The sequence below is a fragment of the Strix uralensis genome, chromosome 3 (assembly GCF_047716275.1).
Source record: "Strix uralensis isolate ZFMK-TIS-50842 chromosome 3, bStrUra1, whole genome shotgun sequence".
Classification (NCBI taxonomy): domain Eukaryota; kingdom Metazoa; phylum Chordata; class Aves; order Strigiformes; family Strigidae; genus Strix; species Strix uralensis.
The window spans coordinates 74,112,882-74,137,521 of record NC_133974.1 but is presented as its reverse complement, the minus strand read 5'-3'; the positions used below and the strand labels follow the sequence as shown (position 1 = coordinate 74,137,521).

Sequence of the window (24,640 nt, the reverse complement as noted above, 5' to 3'; positions counted from 1 at the left end):
ATCATTCAGAGGGAAAAGGGATAGACAGAATAGATAAAATATTTTGCATATGCATAATCAACACAATTGCAAATAAAGGCAAAAGTCTTGGGAGGCAAAACACAGCTGTAATGCTAATGCCGAGTGAATAATTTTCTTGATGAATTTAGCCTCTGTGTCTGCTCACCAAATGTCCTCAAACATACTGTAATTTCTGAAAATTTCGTTATTTGAAATTGCTGGACTGTATTGGTTTTTTGTTTTATTTTTTACTCTGCAGATTGCATGCAATTTGTGATTATAAAATATTTGATAGTCAGTCTGCAGGCTTTGTTAGCTAGTAGGCATTGATCATATAAACATACCTCATTTCTATCTACTGGTGGGATTGGTGTAATTACTTTAGGAATACCATCTGCAAACAGTTGGTCCATAACAAATTGTTAGAACTTTATTTGTGGTGTATTATGGTATGTCCTCCAATTAGTTGCTTCCTGTATGTAAGGAAAAAATTTTAAATGTACATAGTTGTAGTCTTTGAATGAAGGGCAAAAGATAAAATGGTGGTATGTTTCCCAGGGGATATAGATATACAAACTTTTCTCATTACATTTTCACCTATTTGGTCTGGTTGAACTTTTTCTTCTGTTTTTCTGTGGAAGGGAATGTTGATTTGCTTTTTTGTCTCATGTTTATAATTTCATTTATAAGCAAATTAATAATGATCACAAGCATTTTGAGAGAGGATCTGTAAGAATTCTCTATCTGAAAAAAATTAGAACCTCTCTCTAGTACAATATAGAAAATTTATTAGCAAGCCATAAGGGAACAAGCATTATTTCAGAACAGTTATTGCCCTTCAGAGTCATTAGATGATTGCTTTGCATTTTGTGGAAGGAAATATTTACGTTAGTGGTAATAAGTTTTATTTCACTTTCTTATTCTAGTTATTGGAAACTGCTGCAGTGAATCCAATTAGGCAGTTCAGTATTGTTTTAACATATACACAGGCTGCCCAATGATTCGGGAATGTTCTCTGTGATTGTGTTCTAATGGGTAGCACACAGGTTATATCAGGAGCCATTACAGAAAGTATAAAGCTATAACTTTTGAAGTATTTTCATACAGAAATAAAATCTTGTGTTTTCAAAAACAGTAAATCAAGAATATGAATGTCCTTACACCCTGGAGGGGAGATGTTAAATAGATTTAATTGAGTTCATGCAGTTCAAAACTATTTAGCTGTACAAGCACCAAACAACAGACTGCTGCTTCCAGTAGTGTTTGTATTCTTGCATTTGCTTTTCCATAAATCCATTAGTCAGGCACCACTCTTCAACAGCCTCTGTACTGGGTTTTACAAAGCATTACATTCAGTTATTCTAAAATCAGCATGTTACATATACCAGAAGAAAATCACAAATACTGTATTTGTCAGTGGCTCTGTGCTGGTGGTAGGGTTGCAATCAAGCTCCCATATGATTATTAACAATATCATATGATGAACATATGATATTGTTAATGGTTCTGATTGTGTAATCGCCACTCTCATAATGAAGAAGAATGAATGATTGCCTAAAGCAAAACAGTGTTTGCAAAGAGCTCATCGTATGCCATTTTCTTTCCTGATACATTCAATGACCAAGTACAAAACCTTGCTAACTCCATAGCTATTATTCAGGAACATGATTTATTTTGATGTGGGGAAGGAAGGTCAAATTCATTTACCAACATTGCATTTCCCCCGCCTGTGTTTTTACTATGTTTAGTGTCTAGATGTTGACTATCAAATCATGTTTCTCAAGGCCTTATTTGAGAAAACAATCTGGATTCAGATTTTATGCCTATGACATGCACTGCGTTTTCAGGAATTATTAGAAGTAGATCAACCGGATGGATTCCTTTAGCACCTGTAATTTTTATTCTCCATTTTGCAGCTTGCTGTCACCTCTACCCACAAGCATTCATCCCCGCAAGGCACCAAGGTATTGCTGTTGGTCCGGTGGCTGTCTGGGGTCTGAAGGCTTTGCTCGGGATTAAGGCTGTTCCTTATAGGTCCTAACTTTGCAATTTATTAAGGCAGTACACCTCAGTGAGGCATATTGGCTATTGCTGTCCTTCTACATTATGAAGCAACAATTTACAAATTTGAACTACCTTTTCTTTTTCCCTCTGAAAGTAGTTATTAGCTATAAAGCTGTAATAAATCAGAGCACTTAAAGATGACCCAGAGGAGCCTTTATGTTCATAAAAGCTTGTCAGTCAGGGTTTGGTTTTGCAAAAACTCCAAGGAAAGTTCCTTGGTTTGTTTTTGTTTGAACTTTCAGAGAAATGAAGTTGAGAAGGTTTGATTAAAGATTCTTACTGGGCTTTTATTTTTTATTTTTTTTTTAATACTGTTATCAATGCTAATTCAGATATTAGATATAGTAAATTGGTTCTCTTTAATTCCCAGACTACAAAACATTTATGCTGGGATGAAGAAAATATATATGTATTTATATCTTTCACAGATGTACCTATGCCTAGCCAGACCATTTAATTGCTTGGATAACTCTGTATTTGAGGATGGTTTGCCTTGAGCAGCAAGATAGCTTGCAGAAAAGGACATGTCATTCTCTCAGAACGGGAGAGCTAATGCCAGGCTATGCCAGAGCACTGGCACTGGTGGTGTTTGAAGGGTGCGCTTACTGTACTGGGAGCTGCGGGCATTTTATGTGGTCACAGAGGTTACTGCAAATGCAGACACCTCAAGTCCTTTCTTTACAGTGGCAACTTTATTTTACATACTGCAGAAGTATTTTGTATTGTGCACAATGTTACTGAAAGTGTCTTGAAGTACTTCTGGTGGAGATGCAAAATATCTCATAAGATGGGGAGTTGGACTAGATGATCTTTAACGGCCACTATGACCATATGATGTGCAGGAAGAAATCTCTTGAAAGAGAAGTTAGTTCCAACATTGTCAAAGACTGTGCTGTTACAGTGATTTGGGCAAAGAAATATGGCAACTCTGCTCCTGCAAATGCTGAAAACTAAAATGATTTCTAGAACTATTCTAAGTACTGAGCCTTTAGTTTTATCTCAGTAAAATGGATTTCTTTTCTTAACAGAAAAGTCATTCCTTTTTTACAGTGAATTAAGTCAGAGTTTCCAAAGTTGATATATATGGTCTTTAACAAACTGAATGGGACTAACTTAATGGCAGTTTTTGGTAGGGCAGACAAGGTTAAAAGCATTAGTGAAGAGAGCAGAGACACAGGCTGTCTAGAGAATATCTGTTGGAATAGTGGGGTGGTTTTAGCAAGGCCAGTGTAGTTACAAACCATTTTCTGTATACTGTCTGTCTTCCAGACAGTAAATCTACTAACAGTTAGTACTTGCAATGCAAAGAAATGGGGGGGGGGGGCAAAGTACTGATGAACTCATGAAGCTATATTGGGAATAGCAGAGGTGTAAAGATGGATTGGTGCAGCTGCGTGAGAAAGAGCACAGCCCTGCAGAGTGGTTCAGGTGGGCACGGGCTGGAGCTGTTGATTTCTCATGTTTTAAATCTTTGCTGTCTGTTGTCCCTCTGCTTCACTGCAGCAAAGGTAAAGAGGTCACCAAAAAAAAAGTTATCTTCCAATGATGTATATTGTAAGGAACTTTTTGTAGATTCCCCAAACTAGGAATGAAGCTGTTACTGTAACACTTATTGTATTTGTGGAGTCGCTGCAGTCCTGATTAATAACAAACAAACAAACCCAACCCCCCAAAAAGTGTCTAAAATGGGTGGGGACTGTTAAACTGCAGGATGGGTAGTTAGATGTATTTGAGAAATGCAAGTATTACTTTAGGTAACAGTTTAGAGCAGGGCATAGTGACAGTGCATTAATACGTGGGGCCAGCTATCTAAAAACACTAGATCCCTATTAAAATAGACACTTTAAAAATTATTATTAAAAAGTCATTGAAGTGTGAATTACAACGTTAGAAGAACAATGAAAAAGGAAAATTAAAGAACTGCAAATAATTCTTCCATTTCAAACAATCTCCAATTAAATGCCTGTGTAATCTCTGCTAGTCATTAACTGAAATCAGCTAATGAAGAATGCACAAAACAGTTGGGCTGTAGCTCTGCTGTACAATCAGTCCTGTGAATAAAATTGTTACCCAACAGTAATGAAGCGTTATTGAAACTGATTGATAGTACAACTCCAGCTGACTTTGATGGGGAAAGAGAGGAGCCAGGATTTTGGTCTCCATCTTTAGCTAATGGAGAGACTTTTAACATCATTGGAATGGGAAAGAAATTCTTCTTCAACATTTCACTGAAACACCTCCAATAAATAGGATTATACATTTGTAAGCTCTTCTGATCTAAAATAAACTCAGCAGACTAACAAGTGCATTCTCAAATAACTGAGCTGTCTGATTGCAGAGGATGAACGGTAACGCTGAAATGAAGGCAACGTATGTAGACTCAAATCATTCTTAATTTCTCTACACATATATTGGGACAATTAGTGAAAAAATCACAAATCACATGAACAGCCCCACATACATTTAATGGCATGTTCCCTAAAGACAGGAATCTCCATCGCTTTAACTTGTTAAAATCTCTGCATGAAATCAGGCTGTGGGTGAAAAGGAGCAAACATAAAAGTGACACTGGATGAAAAGGTGAAACACTGAAGAGCTAAACCAAGATGTTACTTTAGTCTTACAGTCCCTATGAGGAGAAAGAAGCACAAGCTCCTTTTTGATACTCCACAAAACTTCAGTATCTTCCCCTCAACCCCACCCCCACTTAAAGCTTCAGTCTCTCTTGGTGATGTCACTTCTTCCTCCCTAATAAAGATTTGCAAGTCATGCACATATTAAGTCCAGGCTCAGCAATCCTAATGTATAGGCTTTGTAGCTGCATGTGAAAATGCAGTAGACCTCCCAGCTGGCAGGGTGTCCAGCTGCCCTCTGGGACAGCCCCTTGGGCTGCACTCATGCTGGGCTCCTTCCAGCAGCTTTAGTCACCCCTTGCTAAACCTGCTGACAAGGATCTGTTGCCCATCTTTGTGTGGAGGGTGTAGTGGTAGCAGCAACAGCTTGTTAGTTTTAAGCTGGTTTACTCCTCCTTGGCAGCTCCTTCCCCAATTCAAAGGGGCAATCTGAGAGCTCCTAGTTGCAGCCCTTCTGCTTCCCCTCCCTGCTGCAGGCATGTGCAGGCTCTGTTCACCTTGCTGTAACAAGGTGAATCTTTGAATCTTCTAGTTCAAAGCCAAAACCAGTGAAAGGGTGTTCAAAAGCAACAATTACTTTATGTTTCTCTATAATGTCATCATCCTGAAAATTGTATTCATCAGTGAGCCTCAGTGAGAAAGTCAAGAACATCTGGTCCTGAAAAGGCAAGTGTTAGGTGAACGTCTAGTTTGACCATTGTTCACCATGAAAAATGACATTCCATCATAAGAAGATGATATTTACTTGGCATTGCTTTATATCCATAAATCTCAGCTCCTTTTACTCTTGCCAAAATAGTTTTTATTCTCAAAAGAAAATGTCAGAGAGTTGAGAACTTTAAGACTTTTGTCTGAAGTTGTTGCAGTTATATGGAAGATGCATGAGAGTTATAATGATGGGGAGAAATATAAAAACCTTAAAATAAACTTTTTTTGGAACTGGAGTGATCCAATGAAATGAGTAGAAGTACTGTAGCATAAATCATAGTTTGGCCCAAAGTCTGAGTACTTCTGCAGTTTTTGGTAATTCCATGTAAGGCCCTTGTAATTTTGTCAGCGCACAGCGTGTGCAGGCAGTGTTGCCATTTCTTTCAGGTTAGCCCTAGTCATGCTTGTTTCCATTATTTTCTAAATACGCTTTTAGGACTGAGTGGTGGCAGGTTTTTTCTTAACCTGTGAAGAAACACAGAAACAGGGAAGAGGATCCCTTAATGCTTCCTTAAACTGGACTGTCAACAAACCCTAACTAGTTTCCAGACAAAGGCAATATTCACTTATGTTTTCGTAGCACAGAAACCAACATCTCAAAACAGGATTAGTGCCAGCAAACTCTGATCCCTGAATAAGCGGTTTACTTGCTCAAACTCTTCAGGTCGTATGGGTATCGGCACTTTTCTCCCCCACAAATACCTGTTACTTGAAAGAAGTAGTCCAGGTGTTGCACATATTCATGATCAAGGGTTCATGCTTCGGATTTCAGTTGAGAGAGTTATTGTATGTAAAACCTGATACCTTCCCTTCACTCAGCCTCTACTAGCTATTTAGAGTTGGTTAATAATAAGGTGCAATTGTACGAGTAAGTGATTTTTTCACATGTTTTTACAGGATTAGATCAAATTTGCTCTTTGATACATTTAGTGTGCCTGATTTTGGAGTTCAAGTTTTTGGGTAGGCCCAGCACTGCTTGAAAGCTGCTGACTGGGGAGCTGTCAAATCCTAGGTGATAACCTAAATGCTAGTGTCAGTATGACATCCAGCGTTAGGTTTCTTCAGGTCTAGCTTGGGCTGCTTCTAAAATCATGAAGGAAGATGCAGAACAGTCTCAGGCACAAGATCTGGGGGTATATGTTCAGTCGCTTGCCTCCAAAGCAGCAGGAACAAGTGGAAGTGTTGGGGGATCACCTGGCTGAGACCTGTAATGAGCTTGTGGCACAGCTTGGCACATGCTATTGCAGTTAGGTCTGCTTTGGACCAGTGCCAGGCTGGAAGAGAAGTCGTCGGGGGTGTGTTTCATCAAGTGTGCTGTTAAGAAACTGCGTGCATGCTCCTCGTTGGTGCTGTGAGGTTTGGGGTTTTTTTTTCAGGTCAGTTTGATTAGTTTCTTTATTGGCTTCCTGAAATTCTCCGAGGAGAACCAAAAAGCTTTAATAGGTAATGAACTTAAGCTTCTTACAACAACAACAGTGAAAAAGTGACATTAATTTTTCAGACTTGTGAATGTGGTGCTGGGGGTTTTATGTAGTATTTGGGGGGGTGTCTTTTTTTCTTTAATATTTTTTATTATTATTTCTTAAGCAATATCAGTATTCTAAGAGATGCAGAATACTTACTGCAGAAGTGGGAGCACGGGAAACTCAGGTATTCTGAACCAAAGCGATAAGAACTGGGAAGTCCAGGGTTTCAGGTTATTCCTGCTACGGGTGAAGGCACTGTAAACACTCACAGACTTTGCAAAGGTGCAGAGATATCTGTGGTGATATTCTCCTGGAAGAGAGTCAGAACTAGCTGTCTTAGTGCTTGTCTGCAGGGAAAATTTGCCAATGTAATTAAACTGCTCTAGTTACACAGGTATAACTCCTTGTTCGGTCACTTGTTACGGGAGGAGTGCCCAGGCAGGGAGTTTATACCAGAGTAACCACGGCAATGTGCTGCCATACGAGTACAGCGAGGCCATTTGCCAGCTGGTGCGTGCCAGGTGGTTGCCATCTGAGATGCTCAGGACAGCGTTGCTCATGATGAAAAAAATTGCTGAGCTGTGCCAGAGCCTTAGGCAGGACACACATTCCCATCAACGCCCTGAAAAATAAACATTTTAAGTCATAAGTTAAATCATTTCCCTAGGTATATAAGCTTCAGCTGCCTTTGAAAACCTCCTATCACAGCTTTCTTTCACAGTTCAATTTCATAAAAAGATGAGTTTAACTGTTAATATTCAGCAGGCTTCTGATGGTTGATCCTTAACTCAGTTTCTCACCACCTCACTTTCCTACCACCTCTCTTTTTCTGCACCCTGCCTGTGGCTGCAGTGTGATTCCCAACTGCGGGAAAGGCTAAGAAAGGCAAGAGGTGACTAGCTGGAAGCATGGGTGACCTAACTCCAAGTCCTTGCTTTACTGCAGACTTTCTGTATGGTCTTGGGTAATACAGTCTCTCTGCAGTTTGATTTCTGCCCTGCAAAGATGAGGAGCAGCACATCCACGACTCTGGAAAGAGTTGTGAGTTGTGATAACCACATCAGAGAAGATGAGTTGCACAGGTTGCGCAGGATGAGAGGTTGGGTCAGTATCTCAGCTGCGTTGCATTTCCCAGGACATAGGGACTGAAAAGTTGTTCATTCCCCAGCCAGGCTGCCTTTCTGGAGCAAATCTACTTTGTCCTCCCTCCTTTTCTCTTACTGAGCAGTCTTCCAGAGCCTTAATGGCCCAGAGCACATTTCTGTTTGTCTCAATGCACTAAAAAGTATCTTTCTGAATGGGGATAAATCCCCTTGAAACCCCTTGTGACTGATTATTACAATGTGAAGAATAATTGATTTTAAAGCAGGAAGGTTCACAACACTTCTCAGGTCATTTGTCTTACAAAGATTTGCCTGAAGAAAGACAAACCTCATTCAGAGAGGGATGTTCTAAAGAGGTTGACTTTTCAATGTACAAGATATCAGAGTTCGTTATGGAACAGGCTCTGCTTACTGTCAGTGTTTGCTAACAACAGGCTCAGAAAAATTGGCAGCACTGGATGTTAATGTTGGATACAGAAAAAGAGAAAAATAAAAAGAAAAAAGCAGGGTGAGATGGGGGGAAACACCATTAAATGTGAGCTAAAGCTAGGTTGCTCTTCATCTCTTCATCATCCACATGTAGCCTCCCGTGCTTGACTTTGGACTGGAGTTACTTGGTTAGTGTTCTTTTCAGGGTGTTCCTGAACTGCTGAATATTTTGTGTGTTCATCAGCTTGCATAATTTGCTCTTACTTGTCTTACACCAATCCCTGTCTGAGGGGGGAAAAAGCGCATATCTTATGTGGGAAGTCTATTATACAGTTGTTAAAAGCAGCTGTTTGAATCCTACTATTCAGTCTTTTCTTTACTTCATTTCAAATGGGACAATTCAGATTGTGAGTTTAGCTCAAGGATATACAATGAGGGTAATCAAATGTCTTTATATAGCCTCAAATTTGTGTCATAAAGAACTGCACAAAAGGCATCCAAAAGCAACATTGAAAGTTAGATGGCAATTTATTTCTACAGTGTAATATGGCAGGCGTTTCCCTGGCCTGCAACAGGCTTGGAAGTGCTCTGCTGTGGTTTGTAGACTCTAGAAAGAGATCCTCATGAACATACATACGTGCTGATGTTAAAGGTACCTTCTATGTTTCTGAATTTGTGTTTACGTGCGTAACCATAGGCATACAATATCTCTGACATAATGATGAAGGGATAGGCCAATGTTTTATCTGGAGCCATCTGTGTTCCCTCTTCTGGCCATACCGCTTTTTCAGCGTTAGATGCATGGTGATGGGAGAGACAGGCCGAAGCTTTTTAACAGTAAATGGCTGGCGCTAGCTCTCCAGTCTGATCCTTGGTCAGAACAGTGGACGGGGTGATGGAGGTGTGCTTAGCAGGTAGGAGCTGTGGGTCCAGGCCCTTTCTTTACCCAGGCTTTGGCTGGCTTTCCCTTCTTCCCCAAGTTAGGGAGCAGCCGGGGCAGGGGGGGGAGTGGGGGCAGCACTCAACTGAAATTCACCCAGCTCTGTTTTCTCTTAAAAGCTGTCCCTGGTTGAGTCTTCCTTTCATTTTTTATTTTTAAAAGATTCTTACTCTGCAGAGAATTATTTTCATCAGAAACAGTTCATTCTTCTTGTTTCTTTCAACACACAAAGCAAACCAGTGCTGTGTCCGATCACGGCGGGATCTTTGTCGCCTTTTTGTGAGGAGGCCCCGCAGGGTGCCAGAGGCAGGCTGGGCCCCGCGGTCCAGCGGGCACCATTGAAACGTGCGCGCAGTCGGAGATGCTGCTGCGGCCGTCGCAGGCTAGGTGAAAGCGCCCAATGTATTCAGTGCTTCGTAGCATTTGCTTCTTTGTGATTTCATCAGTGGTGGAGCTTGCTTGTTTGGTCTCTGTGTTGGGCTAAACAGCGACAGTGGGGACGTTTGGTTCAAAACTTGCTTTGATAGATTAGAAAAAAAAAAAAAAAACACAGTATTTCTACAGCCGTATTGGGTACAAATAATTATCTTTAAGGCCATTGTAGGAAGTTTCATCCAAACCTGTCCTCTGCGGAATGCGGGGCGGGGTTTATCCAGTCACGGCGCCGCCCGAAGAGCCCCTTCCCGGGCCGCGCCCCGCCCCGCCCCACCCCGCCCCTCAGACCCGCCGCGCGCCGCCGCGAGCGCGAGCTGCCACCTAGCGGCCGCCGCCGCGCGCCGCCGGTCCGGGCCCGGGAAGGGGCGTTCGTACGGCTGGTGGGGGGAGCAACACCGGCACCCTTGAATGGACACTTTTAAAAAAAGTTAAAAAAAAAAAATTAAAGGAACCAAACAAGGAAAGGGAAAGGGAAAGGGAAAGGGAAAGGGAAAGGAAAGGAAAGGAAAGGAAAGGAAAGGAAAGGAAAGGAAAGGAAAGGAAAGGAAAGGAAAGGAAAGGGAAGGGAAGGGAAGGGAAGGGAAGGGAAGGGAAGGGAAGGGAAGGGAAGGGAAGGGAAGGAAGAGGAGAAAGGAAGAGGAGAAAGGAAGAGGAGAAAGGAAGAGGAGAAAAAAGGAGACAAGACCCTACAAAATGTCCCTTATATTTAAATGGTAGGACTTTGGAACTGTGATTGGGTTGGGGGGTCTGGGCATGTGTATATGCATGCCTGCTTGGGCTCGGTGCAGCCCTGCCCGCAGCTCTCGGGGCTCTGTGGTGCAGTGGGGAGGGTGTAGGGGTGCACTCTCCGGGCCGCCCAGAGCAGCTGGCTGCCCACTGTGGGGTGGGACCAGGGGCTTTTTGGGGCTCCCGCAAGATCAGTAACAGGGAAGGAATCAGTATTGTCATTTGCTTTTGTATTTCAAAAGAAGTAAACGTTTGCTGAAGGAATATCCTGTGTCTGCTGAAAAAGTCCATGCCAAACAGACTCTACCCCCACCCCCAAAACCCCAACAAAATGAAGGAAAAAGGAAGAAAACCATAGGACAACTTAACTTAAACAGGCCAAAGAAGGGAAAGCTTGATTTGCTTATGTTCAAGATCACAACTTAAACACAATATAGAAGAAAGAGCTGATGTTTTGTCCTGACTTAATCATAATTTTACTTGCAATTTTTTTTCCAAAAATGAAATACTTCTGGTAAGAATGATGATGTGGCTTAAATAATTTAGCCATTCAAACTGTTCTTTTCAATTATCTGGCATCTCTTCATTGAAATGAAGTTATGCCTTCAGCTTTTATCAAGGCCTAGATTTGAAACAACAGATTTATTTGCCATTTACAGCCACTTCATATCAAAAATCACTACTGTAAGGTTGCTAGCATTTGCATTGTATTTTGGTATTAACCACTGTAAGATCGCTAGCCTGTTTATAGCACAGAAGAAATGTTTCATTGTGTGCTTTCCTGCTATTCCACCCTACCTTTTTGAAATCAATAGAACTAAGCACTTTGGAAGAGAGAGGAAATTTTGCATTGTTTATGATATTCTGGACAGAAATAGATGAGTCAGCTGAGTCCATTGTGGTTTATGACAGAGAACTGTGGTTATAAACAAAACGCTAAGGAGTTCCATTGGTACTAAGAGATTTTGATTTGCCCATTGCTAATGCCAGATACTTTAAAAACCAGTTTTATTTACCTTTTGCATTTATATCTTCTAAGCATCAGACTTTATGTCCCTTCTCTATGACCCTGAGTACTTGAAACATCATGATATGCTTCATGAAAACTGAGCTTCTCATAAACAACATGATTCCAGGAGCTGAAGCTTTAAAAAGAAAGCTACGGCTATACACCTTTGAGAAAGCTCAAAGTTATTAAAGTTATGTTAATTAAATTATAGTATTGTTGTTTGGGGTTTTTGTGTGTTATTTTTAGTTACCAAAGCATCTATGGATATTATGTATGTCAGGAATGAGACTGACCAACAATACAGCTAAATACTGTTCTATTAAAGCCAGATGCTGGGGGAGGGATGAAGATACAACCAGGTAGGGACTATCCTGACTTCTAGCCTTGGACATTTTTTTCCCATCAACTATCAAACCTGGACTTACCCTTCATATAGTACTGTCAAGGAGTTTGATAAATATCTTCCTGATTATTTATATACTTTATATAATTCTGACTTACTTTTGACAGGTAATCATATCAGTCTTTGCTGCAACCTAGCTTGGGCTATAAATGTTTTTCTCGTGCTGCCAGGTTGTTATGTTAAGCTGAACACAGGGACTGTCTGCCACAGATGGAGAGAAAATGATGCTGCATGAGAAAATGATGTTTAAAAATCTCTGTTTGCAAATGGGAGAGAGGAAGAGCATTGTTTACTGTTGCTTACTGGGGGACTTTATACAAGAACAAATCAATTTCTTTTTGTTTCTAGTTAAGATCTGCTGACTGAAAACTACTTTAGCTTCCAGGGTTTAGGATAGTAACTCTGATAATTGGTAGCAGCCTCCTAATAACAGGTAAGAAAGTTGTGTAGGAAGCCGGCAACATGAACAACATAATTTACAGACCTGCTGGAAAGTTCAGAGTAAGATGACTTTTTCATCTCTTTTTCTGTCTCTTTTGGTAAATGAGATGGTAACTTTTTTAAAAATCAGTATCAACCTTTACTGCATTGTTTCTAAAAAACGCATAATGTTCATGTGTGGGTAGGTCTGACTGAACAAAGAGCTTCAGTGGCTTTCTGTCATACCTTCTAGCATAGGCAAATTGTAGAATAATGTGCTGTGTAAGAAATTCATGTAAGCACAAACCCACTCTTCGCAAAGATTGCTGGCATCACTCCTGCAGAGGTAGCAGAGCTGCCTAATGGTTTTCTCTTCGCGCTCTGGGTACATTGCTGACAACATACAGCACAGTGTAGATTGTCAACAACCTAAGTACACAAAACTTTGGTCAGATGAAAATAAGACAGCTAGCAGACATCAAGTATTTGCAAAAGAAGTTTTTTTTGTTCTGGTTTGGTTTGGTCTTTAACTACACTTAAAATTGCTTTTGTCAGTCTGTCTAAGCTGATGAACTCTGCTAAGGAGGAAATATTGAGCCACTTTCTTGGAAAGTAGCTAAACATGCATTTCTAAAACAGTGAATATTTTACTGTGCGCTACTTCATTCCATGCAAACCTTATTTTACTTGTGTTAGTGTCCAAGTGTCATGATCTGTGCATGGAATGTATGTGCACAGATAAATGTCTTGAATTAGACGGGCTCCAGATGGAGAGCAACACCATCCTGTAACTCGCACCCCCAAAGACCATAGATCTGATCCAGGGGAATGACTTTGTGCTCCTCTGCTTGCAATGTTTCTTAAATGTTTCTCACACCTCACATAGGAGTTGATCTTGATGTCTCAGCTTCATTTCAGCAGTGAAAGGACACCTGCTACTGCAAATTTTTATTTATACCAGGGTTTTCTACTACAGGATCTATAAAGAGGAGAAGAGCAATGGGGACTCTTCCTGTCAGCAGCCTGATTTCAAAAAGCGGTATTGTTCCTGCAAGGAGGAGGAAGGAGAGGGGGAAAAGTATAAATAGTTAGAAAACTAAAAGCAGCATTTTCCTGCTCCTGCATTTTGGCAGAAGTATCTGGGAATGTGACAAAGTCTTGGTACTCATTGATGCTGAAGACCTGTGTATGGGTTCCTGGAGGATGAAGATGCTGACCTCTGCTTTGAATTCCCAAACCTGTTATGAACTTTACTGTCCTCAGTGTCCCAACCCCTCTGAAGACTCCGTGCTCTTACGGTGTTGTAAATTAATGAAAACGAGGACTGAAGAAAATGCAGTAAAGAGGTGATAAAGTGTTTCCCAGCCAATTTTTTCCTGATCCTTACAAGTCTCTGTAGCTTAACAGGCAAGAACAGCTGGTAAAATTTAAGGTTCCCTTAGCGTAGCTATGTCCAGATTTACTAATTTACTATATATATTTGGAATCACTGTTAGAAATATTGGAGACCTTTCCACCCTGTTTCCTCTTTATTTTATCAATTACCAGAGTCCTTTCTGTTGCATTCTCATACACTGCTCTGTAATAAATAGGAAAAAGAATTCCTCTGACCCCTCAGACTTTGTTGTTAGAAACGTTAACATTTTGTGTAATAATTCTCAACTGTAAAATTGAATCCAGTATTAGAGAGTTTACTTAGAGTTCAGCACTGCAGGATTTTATGATCAAAATTCTCTTGGTATTTTGTGACCCAAAGGGTATTTTGGAATGTCAGAGGGGGTCATGTGCACAGATAACAGTGGGGATTTATAGCAGTGTTGTGTTTGACCACTTACCTTTGTCACAAATAATCCAAAACAATTATCTACAAGGATCTTCTACCATGGTACAAAGTGAGCATACAGTAAGTTTTAATATCCAAGGTCCAGAACCACCATTTCTGCTTATGCCTGTACTACACTTCTCACTCCTCTCTTACATTTTGACTTGATGAGTCTGATCCAAATTCCGTTGGCATTAATGAAGAACACTCATTGACTTCAACAGTCTTTGAATTGCATCTAGTATCAACTACATTAACATAATCAAGTGAGAGGCAATTGTTACGGATGCATTATTTAGCAGTGATTGGGGAGGTACTGTCAGCTTCCAGTGTCAGCTGGTGTTAGATGTCATTTTATAAGGACTTGATTATTAAATTACTATTGCAGGTTATGAATCTTTCAGTTGTGCTTTCACTTCTTACTGTGTAATATTCTGTATTTATGTTATAGTTCCCCTAAAGCATATGTTGGAAGGGTTCAGGCACTTTATATAATTTCTAAATCTGTAATCTCTTCTTCTAGGAAGTGTCATTTCTTACAAACCTGAGCGGAGTGAGGGCCACATTGTGCCTCACACTCCTCTCTGCATCACATAGTGAGATGCACCCTGCATTGCTGCAGATGAGGCTTTGACCTGACAGCAGTCATTCATGCATAAAGCGGAAGGAGGAGCATGCCAGGTTTTTGATGCTGCTAATTCAAGTCAGACTCCTGGTACACAGTGCTCCTTAGCTTGAAAGTTGCTGAGACCATTAAGACAAAGAATATCAAACGACTGATGCCACGTCCTGGAATAACTTCATCAAGCCCTGTTCAGGGGCTATGATCAGCAGTCATAAAATAGGTGGTTGCAAGTAGGAAGCAAGGTGCTGGCAGGTCACAGGTATATGGCAAAGCTTTGGTCCACCTGTTTTTAATGACAGTATTAGGTGCCCACTAGAGGCTCTGCCTGTGCCCGGGACATGAGCGTGTTTGGGCTGGTACATGCAATAATGTGTGGTTTTAAGTTTTTTTAAACTAGTGTTCAGCTTCTTTGAATCTAGAAATATTTGTGGTGCCAGTTGCCACCAGTTTAAAAGCCATACGTGATCACAACTTGAGTGAGCAAATTCAGAGGCCACAGTGGTGTAGGATTAGGAGACAGGATACTTTCTACAGTGATAATCTGTTCTGTTAATACTTATGGGGCAGCTAAAAATAGTTTTGTGGTGATCAGAGTTTTTCTCCAGAGAGCCACAGGGGACATAGAGCTCTGCTGCAAGTCAGCTGCTTGCCTTTCAGGAGCACATAATTTGCTGTTAGTACTAATTGTCATATTAACCAAGGCATTTACTTGTGTCAGCAATTAGAAGAATTTCACCTTAGATCCTAACCTTCAGACTGACAGACTTCTGTGCCAGTGTAAGATTTCATCAGTCAATAGAAGTCCATCTGCAACCTTATTTCATGTTGTAAAAGCCAGACCTCACCCAGTAAACCAAATGTGAAATCTTCCTCTGCCTTGTCAGATTGGAGTGAAGATGCTGGAGAATAATGTGATTTAGATTTTGGGACAAAGAAATGTGTGCATGTTGTATTGGGCACAGTAGTATCACAGTGGGCTGTCTTAATTGCCCACAGGGTAAGGGAAACCTGCAGCATTACGCCAGTAGGTAAAGAAGGCCCCATGCTGGGGTGAATTGCTGCACTTCCACAGCTGAGAGAGAAGAGGTGGCCCATTAGTATGTGACTGCAGTACTGAGGTCTGCTTCAGAAATAGGTCATTAAAAACAGAATATACTTGCAGTTGCTACAGGAACCAAAGCTCAGAAATCTTTCTCACAAATCAAAGCAGGTAAAGTGTGCTGAAGCCCTAAGGAAAAATATTTATAAGAAATTAGTACAAGTACATGATTTTAACATGTAACTATTTACATAGGTATTGAAATTAAAATGTAAAGTTGGGGGTGGGTTCTGCCTGGTACAGGCAAAAGCATGGAGCTAGATGATGGACATGTGAAAATGTTCAAAGCATGTTTCCGGGGGGGGGCGGGGGGGGGCGGGGGGGGGGAGGATCAGTATAGAGAACTTCGAGAAGGGTACATAAAGGTGATTTACTTTTCACCTTTTCCTGGCTTACTTCAGAAAAATGTAATTGAACTTCAACTGGTCTCTGAATTATTTGGCCTTCTGTTAAGGTAGCAGAGAAGGATCTTTGATAGATGTTTATTATGATCCTTATGGAAGATTTTATGATGTGTAGCACAAGAATCAAGGGAGAAGAAAAGAAAAAAATAGACTTTTAAAGATGGTTTCTACTGTGTGCCATTTCACCTCTGTGGTTTTCCTTGCCATCTCTATCCCGAATTCCTGCTTATAGGATCCAGTAGTGTATAAGCTGCCATCACTTGCCCTTTGCTCTTCCCCTCCTGCCCCTCCAAATATTAGTTCAAAACCAAGAACTCAGTCACTTAGCATTTTCACCACAGTTTTTCACCACAGTATTTCTGTTGAAATTGCTTTATAGTTTTTGAAATAACTAATCTGAGGTCATTTTCCATGTAAATTAAGTTTCATGACACAAATTCAAATGTTCCTCAAAATAAAATGACTAAGTAAAATAAAGTAACATTATCATGGTAAAGTAATGGATCTACTAAAATTCCTTAGAGCTTATAGTGGAGCTCAGTGACAGGACATATTTCCAACCCAGTGTGTTCAATGTACATGGTTCAAAGCAACAGATAAAGTATTGGAGACATCCTGGTCTCGTAACTGGAAAGCCCAGAGGCTTAAGGATCCTTTGCAATAGGACAAAGATGTCTGTGTTCCACAAAATGCCAGAAGAATTATATTCATTTGCCAAGTTGCAGGATTCACAGAATACAGCAGGAAAAACATACATGCCGATAAGGAACAGTTTGCTAGTTTTTGCAAATCAAAGAACTTGAAAAGCACTAATAATAGATTTATTGCTGAACAACATCCTTTGTGATTATTTCTTTCTGGACAGATACAGGATGATCAGCATCCTGTTTTATTTCGTTTTGTTTGTATGAGTAGAACACTGAAGCGATTAACTGGGAATAAATGCTGATTAAAGGTGCATCTAAATTTATCTCACATTGTTTGGGGATGACATAGACTCAAGAAATCTGAGATCAGATCATTGGATTGTAAATGTTGATCTGTGTGTTAAATAGTACAAGTATATCCCAGGCCAAAGTGTGCAGTCAGAGTCTGGTATGGATGTTCTGCTAGCCTGAGCAACTCTATTGGGCGTAAACATGGCATTTTAATTTTCCTTTTCATTTTGTCCCACTGATCTAATTAAATGCTGTCTGAAAGTGCACAACTGGTTCAGGCTATCATAGCATAGATATTATGCTATTATATCTATACTATATTATTAGGTATTATATATACATAGGTAGAATTTCCTAAGCTGTTAGAAGGTGGAAGGTTTTTCCTACGTCTTTAATGATTTAATGGAGCAGTGCCACAGTGAAAACCATGGCGCAGGTGTTTCACACCCCAGCTGCTGAGGGGTCACTGCAGGCATGAGCAGGACCCGTGTCCTCCGGGCTCTGGCGGCCCAGCCCCAGCAGAGGGTGTGCAGCCCCCCCACCCAGAACCGCTCCCTGCTGCCACCCACCCACGGCCTTGGGTTGGCCTGTCTGCTTCTCCTAGTTACAAGAAGAGCCCGTAGGCACAGCAAGGGTGTTAAAGATAGGAGCTTAAAGACGTAAGCTTTTAAATATTAAAACTTGGAGCCGTGGAGAACATTCATCCAGGTTGTCTCAGCAGTTTCCAAGGCAGTAAGGGCTGCAGTACATGCAGGGTTCCCAATTCATCAGGAAACGTCAAGAGGTGTAGAATGAATACTACCTCAGACCTCAACGTGTCAGGAAAAGCAAAAGCTTGCAAAGAAGAAAAGGTTATCTGATGAATCTCGTGAGGACTTGATGGTCATGTAAAGGTCTGCAACAGCATTTGTTTGCTTGGAATGATATTTTCAGTCTGAGACTTGAAAGATGTTGAACCTTCACAAGGTTTACCTGTGAAGGCAACTGACCGAAAGCTTTAAAGATAGGAAGATGAAATAAATGACAAATCTTGCACTGGAGTCTGCCAGCTAATAGGCAGTCATTAGGTTGTTACATATTTTGCCCCTTTCCAATTTACTGCAGAGAGCTCTTACTAAATTCCTCAGCATCTCTTCTCCGGGCACAAACAGGTCTGCGTGTCTATGGAAAAGAAGATGCAGCATTTAGATTGTCCCTGGATCTTGTTATCCCCATTTCTCAGAAAGTGCACTTCAAATTCTTCTGTGCTTTTCTTGGATTTTGGAGGGGTCTTTTAATTGTTAAAAGTGGCAATTATAAGTGCATTTAAATATCTTTTTGTAACTTCTTCCTATCGCAATAGCTTTGTGCATTAATCCAGTAATGCATTGTGGCAGACTACATGTTTTTAATGTGTGATTTATGATGAACTTTATGAGATATATACGTAGCAAGCAGGAATCCACAGTTACGTTCCATACACAGAATGTAACTTCATACACCTTAGGGACTTACACTTCAGAGACGTTTAAATACAAGCTTCTGGCTTGAAGCTATCTTTCTCTTGGCTGCACATAGCACCCAGTAAAAGTTTGTATCTGGCACGTCATTTTTGAGGTGTGGTGGAGTTATAGATGGTAACACGAGTTGAATTTTTACAAATTATTATGTTAGAGACATGTATGAATCCTTGAGTTCCTTTATTATACGTTGTGCAAGCATTCAGTTAGCTGAGGCATACTTCACTTTTGAATCATAAGGAAAATGCCACTACCCAGCTTGCTTGCAAACTCGTTTGCTTAGAAGCCTCATTGCATCAGCGAAAACAACAGTGCATGTTTAGAGTGCTCTGTGGAGCACAATGTTTCCTTTTCTTCGTTCAGTAATTTAAATGATTGGAGAAATACTTTTGACAAGGAAGAAATAATTTCATTATTATGGATCATTTTTCAAGTGAAACTGAGTTTTGGATTAAAGTGATGGTGAGTAAACCATGTGAGTGGGGAAGGAGGGATTGTTTTTTGTTCCGAGTTTTATTCAGCAGTTTCTGAAAACTAAGATGGAAGTGATTTTGGTATTCCGACTGCAGGGATATATGGTTTTTATTAAGTGGAAAACGTAATGACGATTAAAGACGGGGTGAGACAGTAACAGGCACGCTTGCTGTTGTGTTCCATGGGAAAGTAGAATGTGATTTCTCTTTTAATATCGAGATACAAATCTGATTCACAGTTAGTTCATCTGACTTCTGAAAGGGGAACATGTCAGCTCATTAGATAGATGCATTTTGTCTAAGCAGCTGCTTTTAACATAATAGTAACCTAGATTTTCAAAATCGTTTGTGGCATTGCTATCTAGATAGTTAAAGAGTTGGTTTTTTTTTTTTTACTTTAAAAGAAAAGGAAAAATAAAATAAAAACCTGATTTTCTTTCAGATGGGGGAAAACTTTTTAAATGACTAATTATGATTGTTCTCTTTCTGGCAACTTCATTCTCTGTATTAACTGTATTCTGCATGTTCTGTAAGTAGCCATTTTCTTTTGTTTCTTTTTTCTCTTTTTTACCATCAGAATACAAATACTACTTCAGTCACTGAATTATAGATTATATCCAAAGAGAGAGAGTGGATGTTTAAATCCAAGTTTTGCCCATAAGAGCAAAAGGGCCAGATAAAATAATGCTGCTTAAGTATAGGGAGGTAACCATATGCATAGCTGCAGGTTAGGACAAGTAAACTTTATTGTGCCTTCCCGTGTTGCTGATGGTAATCAGGACATTCATATTAGCCTGATGAAAAGAAAAAATCAACTGGAGGTTTTCTAAAGTAACTTAAGGAACACTTTTTTTTTCTGAGGGAGAGAGGCAACATGATCTAGCTGGTAAAGCGTATAATCAGTGTGTCTGGCTTATTGTCTCAGGCACTGCCACAGGCAGCCTTAGATGAGCTTGAGGAAGTCACCGTACAACCAATTTTACTACACTTGCTTACAAAGTGAGTTGTACTTTATTCATGTAGTAAGGTACCCCCGCAAAATCTGTGAGTTTCCATATTTTTAAAATACCAGTAATTTATGTCTCCTTCACAGGGCTGCTATGCTTCTTATTCCACTGGTTTGTTTAGTCTTTGATAACACAGTTTCAGCCATCTCTAGGTCCTTCCTCCATACGCAACACTGCAGTTGAGAGAGCAATTAATACAAAACTTACGCAAATTCGTGGGGACTTATTTGTATTTCCTTGTTTTAAAAAAGGCAACTAAAGTAACCATTTGGCTGTCCAACTGCTGAAAATACAGGAGTACATAAACAACCTGCATTTTAGGGATGTACGCGTTAAGCTAATGTTTTTCCATATCATTTTGTTCAAGTTTGCAAGCTATGAAGTTCTTCATTTTGCTCTCTTGTATATATGATTTATACAAACATCATTATCTCATGACAGCAGTTTCCAAGTGGAAATGGTTGTCCTGTTGAACCTTTAGGCCATGATCATGCAATCTGGTTGTAAACCAAGTGTTTTGTTGTCTGAACGTATATATTGAGTTCCCATGCATGGAAGTTACCTTTTCAATTTAGTTATTTCAGGTGAGCTTATGTCCAGTCACAGCTTTGGGAACGTGTCTCCTTTGTGATTTGCTAACTGGTTTAAATATTTCTTTTAAAATAAAACTAAGAGAGCAGCTCGGTTTGTTCTTTTTTTGCAGTGGCTGGGGATTTTTACTGCCTTTTCCCAGAGTAGTAGCACTTCCATCTTCACCTGACTGTACTCGCTTCTTGGGTGAGCTCTCTCTGCCAAGAGCAGAGTCATGCACTAAGAGCTGAGCTTTATAAACACTATATGAAGAAGATGCAATGAAAACTTCTGTCTGTGGGATTTCCCAACTCTTGAAATCAAATTTTCAAATAAGTGTCCATGTGTCCTAATGTTTTCCTGTCACAGAGTGCCACTTGTAGGACAATGCTTTTTTTGTACTTGAACACAGCTTAATAATTTAAAATGTCCAAAGGAGCAAAAATGATTTTTGAAAAGTAGGCAAAGGAGCAAAAATGATTTTTGAAAAGTAGGGCTATGGTTGTGTGAACACTGCAATTTTCAGGAAGGACTGTTAAAGAAAGGTGCTTGGAAATGTTGGTTGTAATTTCAACACTGCTGTGCTGAATTGAGATCTGGAGGGGATTCTCAAGTTGCTCTACACAGCATCTCAACGCTGGAAGCTGGTGGGCTGGTTCCCCATCTATCTTGAGGATGGGGTTATCCAGCTTGGTGAGAGTGAGTCAGGGTGGCTGGTCCTTTGACGTCCCCTGTCAAAGATAAAAAGAAGAAAACACTTAGAGGCATGCTAATGATTCAAAGACCGTAGTGGACCCGTTCTCCTGATCACAGGCATTTTGCTTACCTCAGTTCCAGTTTTGAGTTTTGGTAAAGAAATACATGATAACCAGAATGTGGCTAATGATGTCAGGATAGAAAGTGTAACAGTGGTAGAAAAGGGTTTAATCCTGTAGTCATTTTACACAGCAAACTGGGGAGTGGGAGGGAGGTCATTAGAGCAAGATGGCTGTTTGATGCAGGGCAACCAAATCCTGTGGAAAGATTGGGGGAATTTTCTTTAGTTCCCATTAGATGCTGATTTGCTGCCTCTTTTTGTATCTCTGGGTTGGGTTTGAACTGTGACGCTCAACAAGGGCTGATGAATGTGGAAGGTCTCTTGACTTCCCTGCATGGCTGCCAGCGTCCTGAGCCCAGGCATCACTCTTGTGGGCTCAGGTGTGCCCTGCCATTCTTATCGTTTGCTGGATCATTTCATTTAGGGTGGAGCTAGTCACCAACAAAATCTCTCAGTGAAGGGAGTTTTCTTCATATAAATTCAGAACTGCTGTAGTGTGCCAGTTGGTGTCAATGCAGTGTTAGAAACAGGCTGAGAGAATGAGAATATAACAGAAGAACTGTTAATTGCCAGCTGATGGGTTCATGGGGTCTGTCTAACCATAGGAATAGGATGTGCCAGTGTTTGCTACTGGCAAGCGCAGTGTCACTCTGCTAAGATTTTTGGGATGTAGTTCAGAAACTTGGCTCTGCAAAACTGTAAGTTAACAGCCAGATTCACCATACAATGGAAAGCATAATCACACTTTAATTAAAGTGCTTAAAGTAAAAAGAGAAGCTAAAAAGTGCTTTAGCAATAACATAAATAAAAGCACTAGTAGGTTTTAAACGTGGACACTGAAGAAATCGTGGTTCAAAAAGAAAGTGACCCTTCTGAACTCAACAGGTCTTCTGCAGTCTCAGGTGTAGAGGGGGGAAAGCCTGGTTTGTAAGCTCAGGTGCAGCAAGGGAGTGGACTGCATCTTCTCCTTGTTCCAAGTTCTGGAAACGCTGATCGTAGCCAGCTTCCCTTGCCAAGCAGAGGTCCCACCATTTTTGAGAGGCCTGCTATAAAATCGTCTGCATACAATCCACCAACATCTGAATGCTTTACCCATCACTGACCAGGTGGAAAGTTCAAATTCACATACGTGAAGAAACTGCTGATCCATTTGCATGATATGCCACAGTCCCCCTGCTTTTCATGTAGCTAGGTAGTAGATAGCAAAAGATACTTAATTTCCATAGTAGACAAACAGAATATCTTTTTTCTCCCAATTAATTTTCACTCCCATTTTACTACCTCAATTTTATTTTGCATTTCTTTTTCATTCCATCTATGGAACTGAAAGCACTGCATTTGTTTTCTGTCAAGTCATCCAAATTCTAAAAATCCAAACCCAATATTTACAGGTAATCTGCTCATCTGGAAGTGGAGAATTTTTTTAGAATCGAGTTGAAGGCTACATGTTTCCCTAGAGAAAAGGCACATATATTGATGTGTTTATGCTTTGCAATAATAATATTTGTCCATGTGAGAAAGTGTGAAGTTTTTTTCTTCTGCCACACCATATGGCTTATGACTATTTACAATCCAAACAATAACAGCTGCTGCTGCGTAAGAGATCCATTCCTCTGAGCTGGAGATGCGCTGAGTAGTGAATGACAAAGTATATGTCCACAGATGTATTCCAAATATCCTCATTTACCAATCAACATCCTGTCTATCATTCTCCTCTTGGAAACTGTTGGAGCTTTTTTCTTATATGCTTAGCTAATGGGGAGAGCTTTGACAGCTTGGTTTGGGAGTTTGGGAGCAGATAGAGAAGTTGTGTCTGATGACAGCTATCCAAATAGGAGAAAGGATGGACATTCTGGTTGGGTGCTCAGCAAAATGAAAATGTGAATCATGCTCTTAACCCCTTTCAAATAAAAATCAGTTGACTCTCTTAATCAATAAATTAGAAGTTTCTAGTTGGAAGAATAAACCAGGCAGTCTTTAGACAGTTAAAATGTGGGTCACTTCATGCCCTTCATTGATGACATGCTTAAAGTTTGGAATTCCATATTACAAAGACACATTTTGCATTTCTCAACTAGTATCAGTCATTTTGGGCTCATATCAGTTGCCTGTTTGAGCTTTTTTTCTGTGGTTTTCTGCTTCCTGTTTTCATAATTCTTGAATTTTTGTATCAGGCATTGTAAGAGGTGACTTACCATTGTCAGTTATTCCTGTCAACAGCAAGAGGACAGTTTTCAGATATTATACAATTGGGCTACATGTCTGGCCTTTACCTATAGTGTTCTGATTGGAAATGGCATTTAAACCATGTCCATGCCTGTCAGCAGGTTCTCTCCTATTTGCACTGAGTTGTTTGTGTACCTGCTCTTTCCCAATAGGTTAGACAATTGGCACATTATATTTATTATGACTTATCTCACAAAAGCATATTCCAGGGAGGATGAAATGTTCAGTGGAGGTATTCCCCAGGTATATTCTCCTGTCACACAATAATCTAACAGCACTCATTAGCAAAAAGGAATTGCAGGTTTCTTGCAGTTGCCATGAAGCTTTGCTGGTAAATAAAACCCACTGGATTTCGCCTGACTTCAGAGTGCATTGAAAGGTGGCTATGAATAGAAGCGATCACACTTTCTAACAGCGTTTACTGTTACAGTGGAGCCTTCTCATTGAAAAGCTTTAAAATTAACCAGATTAATTCCTTGACGGCATATAATGATTTTTATCATTTACATTTTATTTTTTTAAATGTATCAGTAGTATTCCTGTGCTACTGGGAATTTTTCATGTCAGGGCTACAGCTACCCTAGAAACAAAAGTACTGAGAGGAACCTTCTGAGCCTTACTGGTAGTTAGGCTGGCAGCCCCAAATCTCATTGCTTCAACAACCCTTTAATTTGGATGCCTTTGTGGTCATCTTACAGAGAGATGTTTTTAACTTAAATAGTTCTCTTTCCTCTGCTTGGTGTGAGCACATCCCCTTCTCAGACTATGCTTTACTGTGGTCAGCAGCCTCTGCTTCTCTCCTCACATGCGACAGATGCTCTGTT

At 40.3% G+C, this 24,640-nt stretch overlaps 1 protein-coding gene across 4 annotated transcripts in view; it reads left to right on the top strand.

Moving 5' to 3' along the window:
• Positions 1–24,640, top strand: part of LOC141940978 (SAM and SH3 domain-containing protein 1-like) — a 576,588-nt gene that overhangs the window by 359,020 nt on the left and 192,928 nt on the right. Inside the window, exon 1 of one of the 4 annotated variants that reach the window (XM_074862913.1) lies at positions 19,089–19,185. The exons of the other annotated variants lie outside the window; for them this stretch is intronic. Coding sequence (XP_074719014.1) covers positions 19,141–19,185 — 45 coding nt within the window. The 5' untranslated portion in view covers positions 19,089–19,140. Of the gene's footprint in view, positions 1–19,088; positions 19,186–24,640 lie in introns of those variants that run through there. 4 annotated transcript variants of the gene reach the window in all.